At 32.2% G+C, this 6,165-nt stretch overlaps 1 protein-coding gene across 4 annotated transcripts in view; it reads left to right on the forward strand.

The window, feature by feature from the left end:
• SHOC2 (SHOC2 leucine rich repeat scaffold protein) overlaps positions 1–3,941 on the forward strand; it is a 96,498-nt gene extending 92,557 nt beyond the window's left edge. For all 4 annotated transcript variants that reach the window (XM_025467182.3, XM_025467181.3, XM_049103096.1 and 1 more), the window contains 2 exons: positions 123–240; positions 1,862–3,941. In XM_025467182.3, the coding sequence (XP_025322967.1) occupies positions 123–240; positions 1,862–2,070 (327 nt within the window). In that variant the 3' untranslated portion in view covers positions 2,071–3,941. The remainder of the gene's footprint in view (positions 1–122; positions 241–1,861) is intronic.
• Positions 3,942–6,165: the final 2,224 nt, after the last annotated feature.

Consider the following 6,165-nt stretch of genomic DNA (forward strand, 5'->3'; position numbering starts at 1 on the left):
TTATTGGGTGATTCTTACCTAATTTACCTATTTCTTATTAGCTTAGTAGATGTATTATTTTAAATTCACAGCAGTAGTAGGAAATATATATGTAACTATCTTTTATTGTGTTAATCTTTCAGAAATTAGTCTTGACAAACAACCAGTTGACCACCCTTCCCAGAGGCATTGGTCACCTTACCAATCTCACACATCTAGGCCTTGGAGAGAACCTACTCACTCATCTTCCTGAAGAAATTGGTATGAACCCTTTGGATGCTTGATTCTGTACTAATTTGCTCTTGTGTGTTTAAGCAGTATTTAAGATAAATAGGATTGTTTTTGTCACCTGATGTTACCTCAGGGTCAAGATTCTTATTTTTTTTTTTTTTTAATAGAGCAGCAAGTAGTTGGTTGAGTGGTTGGTTTTGGTTAGATTTCCTCTTGGGGTGTTAGGGTTAATACTGTATTTGAGAGTGTTTTAGCATACTATTTCCAATACATTTAATTTTATTTTGGAAGAGTTATTCTATATTTCTTCCACATTTAAAAATCACACAAGTTTGAATTATATTAGTAATATCTTACTCCAAGAGAACATTTCTTTATGAGGTTTTAGGATTAATTTTAATATTTGATTAATATTTTGACAGTACTTTCAGATTTTTCTAAGTGTTTTCATACCTGTTATTTCATATAATCAACGTGACTACCTTGAATTTTAGGCAGTGCAGGTTGTAACCCCATTCTACAAAGAGAATTAGATCAATTAAGGTCACACTATAATTCTTAAATTAGTAATTCCATGTATTATGTTCTTCCATATGTATACACACACACACACACACACACACACACACACCATGCTGTTTCAGAGTCCCTTTACCTTTACATTAGTGGTTAAGAATGGGTTTGGAATTAAAATGTAAGTTATACTTTAATTTTAAAAAAATGGTTTTGGGGTAAAATAAGATAATTCAGAATCTGGCTGTGCTGCTTTTTGGCTTTATGGTTTTGGATAAGGGATGGAAACTCCAAAGCTTCAAGTTTTCTACTTGTGTAAAATAAGGATAATAATAGTAACTTTTCATAGGGTTGCTCTGATTATTAAATAAAATCTTAAATGTAAGCATCCGTTACCCATTACCGTAGCCATTATTTTCATTAATCTTCTGTATACCACTATCAAATACTATAAATTTTGAAGTTTTAAAAATCAGAAAACACAGGAGGCTACTTTACTTCTAGTATGTTTATTCATTTGGCCTCATCTGATTTCAAGAGACATTTGCCTAGAAAGTGTGAATATCTTGAGAGAGTCTTAAGATAATTTTTTTAAATAATTACATGGTTGATTTTTGACTTCCTGCCAAATATGTGCTAACTCTCTTAGTGAAAGATTTATATCAAGTAACAAAAATCTTCCCACATGAGAAATTTGTTAATAAAAGAGATCATCACATTGTTTCTAACAGGAAAGTGACGATAGGCACCGATTTACTATAAAGTACCCTCTGGAGTTTCGAAAAAAATACATACCAATGTCAGGCTGTCCCAAACATAATGTTTGGAGATGTAGCATATGTATTTAAAAAAAGTGCCTTCCAAACTTGAAAACTAACAATAAAGGAAGAAATTCTGATTTAATTGATATAGAGCATGACATGGACATCAGAGTTTTTAAATTGGCCCCATTTTATTTGAATATGCAGGAAAATTGGTGATCCATGGTTGTAGAGTTTTAAAACTAGGAGGAAAGTAAGAGGAAATGTGTATTCAGTATATATAATGCCCAGGATGGCATCATGCCCAATTGAACTTCTAAAATAGTAACTAATTAAAAAATTAGTGATTGATTTGATTTTTTTTTTTTTTTAAACAGGTACACTGGAGAACCTAGAAGAACTGTATTTGAATGACAACCCCAATCTACATAGCCTTCCCTTTGAGCTGGCCCTTTGCAGCAAGCTTTCAATCATGAGTATTGAAAACTGTCCACTCAGTCATCTTCCACCTCAGATTGTTGCTGGGGGTCCTTCCTTTATCATTCAGTTCCTAAAGATGCAGGGTCCATATCGTGCCATGGTCTGATACAAATCTGCTGGTCCCACACACTGTTCAAAAATAGACTGCCATTAATGTTTCATATATATATATCTGTATCTATTTATGTAGATATTGATATATTTGGCAGATTTATAAAGACTGCATTATGTGTTTCTGCTAATAGAGGAATCATAGCCATTTAGATTTTTTTTAATTCTGTACAAAAGGCTTATATAAGTTTTCTTTGCTGAACTTGATGGATGTTTTTGTTGTGTAATATGATATGCCAGTTTGCTTAAAACATTTGCCAACAAATTATGAAGTTATTAAATTTAAGGGCCAGAGGTAGTATAGTTAGATATACTTTCTCTTAGCAAAAATAATGGACAGTTTTGTTGCAACTTTTTATATACATTTTCCCCTTACCAATTGTCAGATCATTATAGTATTATAGGCCCTGAAAGTAGAATTTTTCTTTAACTTATTTTGAAATTTGAGATTTAAATTTTATATATTGTTTACAGTCAGAGTAAATCACTGGATTTTTTTTTTTTTTTGGTTTGATTTGCTCTGTTTTAATCAGTGAAATCTAGTTTATATCCTCTGTTAAAGAATTTGCATCGGCTGGTTTAAATACTAAAAGATAATTGCTTGTTGAAACAACTGGCAAGTGAAAAGATATAGTCAAAAATTCTAGATTCTTTTAATTGTGTTTCTCTGATCAATTGTAAAGCAAAATATCTAAAGTGAGTCTTTAGGTTGGGGGGAGGGTATGGAGAACTTTTCTAGTATAAATATCCTTTCTTAAGTTTGGGGGAACAGAAACTTGTAGTATGGAAGCTTTTCACTCCTGAAAGTTGCAGAATGACAAAAACTAACAATAATTTGGCAAAAAAAAAGAAATAAAAAGATACACATAAACACACACATTCTATATATGTATATACAATGCTATATAGATATGTATTTATTATATCATAAACTACAATAGGTAACTTTAAGGATTTCTCCCTAGCCTTGTACAATGAAATGAATGTTTTTCTTTGAACACTGCAATATATGTATGTTTCAAGGTTATTTAACAGTGTACTATGGTTTTATATCTTGACTTGCCTTGTACATCTTTCAGTTCTGGAATATCTGCGTCTAAGCACAATATCTTCACACTGTGCTATATTGCTGCTGAACTAAATGCACTTTTCCCCACATGTGGGGCACTGGCTTCAAACAATTCAGTTCAGTACCATTGATTTTAATCTCATCTTTCCTTTCCTGGTAGTTGTTAATACAATTATGGAAAAGAGGCACATTGTATAGAAGCCATTGATAGTTCAGTGGAAGTTCTGTAAGATGTGCATGTGCTGTTTGATATGTTTTCTTTTGCTTTACTGCTTTTAAGGCTAGCAGTACTCTAAGTGTGTGCCCCTTAGACAGTAATCTTACTTTTGGTGGTGTCATTCTAAGTCAGTTTAATTATTGAAGAGACAGAACAAGTGCATTCTATATCATTCTAAAAAACACTTCCCATATAATGAATATTATGTATGATTAAGTATTGCTGCTTGGTTTTTTTTTTTTCCCCTCCTTTTAGATGGGCATTGTTTTTTAAATAAAACCATGTTTGAATTGAAGCTATATTAAGATAGAAATTTGAAGTGTTTTGCTTTTTCTGGCACTCACAATCAGGACTAAGTTTGAGGTCAAACCTGTATTCATAATTGGCAATTTTTTAAGGAGCAAGTAAGAAATAGAAGGCAGGTGAAGATATAAAACCCTAGAATGCTTAAATGTGCTGTAAAACTATTGTAGATGTCACTGGATTTTACCAAGTAATATCCTTTCTTCATTTTTTCCATCTACTGTGGCTTTTCAGTTAAAATTTTGTTTATAAAAGGAATTTGTTTATTACAGCTCTATCTACCTGTGTGTATGTGTCGTTTTTTAAAAATATTATATCCAGGTGTGTTTATATATATTAAGATAATGGAACTTGAACTTTCAAGGCAGTAACCTAATGTCTATTTTTTTTTTTTAAGAAAACATAGTTACTGTTTCTTAAAAATGAAAATAGACTTGGTTTTTGAAACATTTTGGTTCCCCTACCTTCATTTATATTAGTCTGTACAGAAATGCAGAAGGATCATACTCTTATATGTACAAGTAATATTATAGGCAAACCATGCATAGCTGAAGACACACACATATATATATATATATAATGTATATATAATATATATATAAAATTAAGTATAAAATATGCCCTTTTTATGGTTGCCACCTTGTAAGAGCCCATGAATTTCATTACTTCTAACAAGAAACTAAAATGGACTCTAATTGGGGTATCCTGGTGAAATCAAGATATTTAATATTGAAGTAGTTTGACTATATTAAGGGCTATTGTTCAATGACTCTATATAAGTTAATACTTTTCATGAAACTGCAGTGGGACTAATTGGCATATCCAGACATTTTCCTTTCTTTTGAAGAAGTCCGGTTTCGTCTGTCCATAAGGCTCAGCAAATTAAAAAAGAATGTTTATTAGAATGTTAAATTTGAAAGACATTGCTCTAAACTTTGCTTTTTGTTAACATATAGTTGCAAAATAGCAATGATGATGTTAAACAGTCCTTTTGTGGTAGGTAGTACTTTTTAAATCCCATATGATTATTTCATACAGAAGGGGGAGATGCTAAATAACTTATGGACTTGATGAAGACAAGATAGAAACTCTTGGAGGAGAAAATACACATAAAACATTTATTTGTATTTATATAAAAAGGTGGATGATAAATTGGAATGAGCTCAACAAAATGTAATTGCATATTTCTAATTTATCTCCTTGTAAAGCCTGGATCATTTAATATGGATAAACAGTTATGCATCATAATTTATGTAGTCTTTCCGAGATAACTTTTGTTATAACTTTTGCTTTTCATGTCCATTAATGCTAGGCCATGCATATTGAGTCCAAATTTCAGATTGCAAAATTTGTAATTGTTTATCAGCAAGAATGGGTTGTGGTTAAAGTGTATAAAATGGGACACTTCAAAATAGAAAGGAGCACTAACAGTCGTTATATTGAGCCAAACAGCCGTCCATCAGAACTGCCCCTGGAAAACCAGGTTATATGGTTACTCTTGCAAGATTAAAATTAGGTGAAAACAAATGGCACAGTCTATATAAATAAGCAGGTGAATAAATTCCTGAAATTTTCAAATTTAACTAAAATGAACAACTTCTAAAGAAAGGTTTCCTTCTTCCTATACTAGAGGATGAGTATACCAAATATCTTTGCTAAAATTTTTGCTCTATTCTTTGGTTATTTTAGCCTTTAAGAGCCAGTGTGGGCAATTGGAAGACATGTGACAATGTTTGGTTGATTGTTTACATCTCTGAGATTTTGAAGGTGTAAGAATTGCAATGTTGATTTGGTATATAAGGGGATACCTTGGGTGTTGTTATATTAAAATATTAAGAGAATGTTCTTTATAGGTGTCAGTACTTTGTTATTGACTATAATGCCTTCCTAACCTGATAACACTAATTGTAAGGAAACATTTGTGGGTTAGTTGGTTTATTTATTTATTATTTTTTTGAGAGTGTGTGAGTGAGCAGGGTGAGGAGGGGCCTGGCAGAGGGAGAGAAAGAATCTCAAGCTGGCTCCCCTCGCAGCCGGAGTTGGGACTGTATCTCCTGACTCTAAGGTCACGACCTAAACTGAAATCAGGATTTGGACACATAACCAACTGAGCCACCCAGGTGCCCCTGTGGGTTTAACTTTGAAATAGAAGTTAAAATATAAATATGTTTTTTGGGAGATTTTATAAAAACTGAAATTGGGTCATTATTACCCTTTAAAAAACTTTACACTCTTGTTAACTATCCTGCTGACATATACATTTTAGATATAAACTGTTTTGAATGTAAATACTTGTTAATAATCAGGACTTCAGCTGGATGGTAATTTATGGTGTTTTAGATTGGGGACTTTTAAAGTTTGATAGGAAGATTAGTGTCCATACTATTAAGTTCTGCACCATTAGGAGTAGGATGGGCAGGGCTATCCCATACAGGCTTTGCAGGTTGTGCAGTGTGCAACAACAGTACATGTTGGAGGATGTATTCACATCATAGATTTGT

The sequence above is a fragment of the Canis lupus genome, chromosome 28 (genome assembly GCF_003254725.2).
Source record: "Canis lupus dingo isolate Sandy chromosome 28, ASM325472v2, whole genome shotgun sequence".
Taxonomy (NCBI): Eukaryota; Metazoa; Chordata; class Mammalia; order Carnivora; family Canidae; genus Canis; species Canis lupus.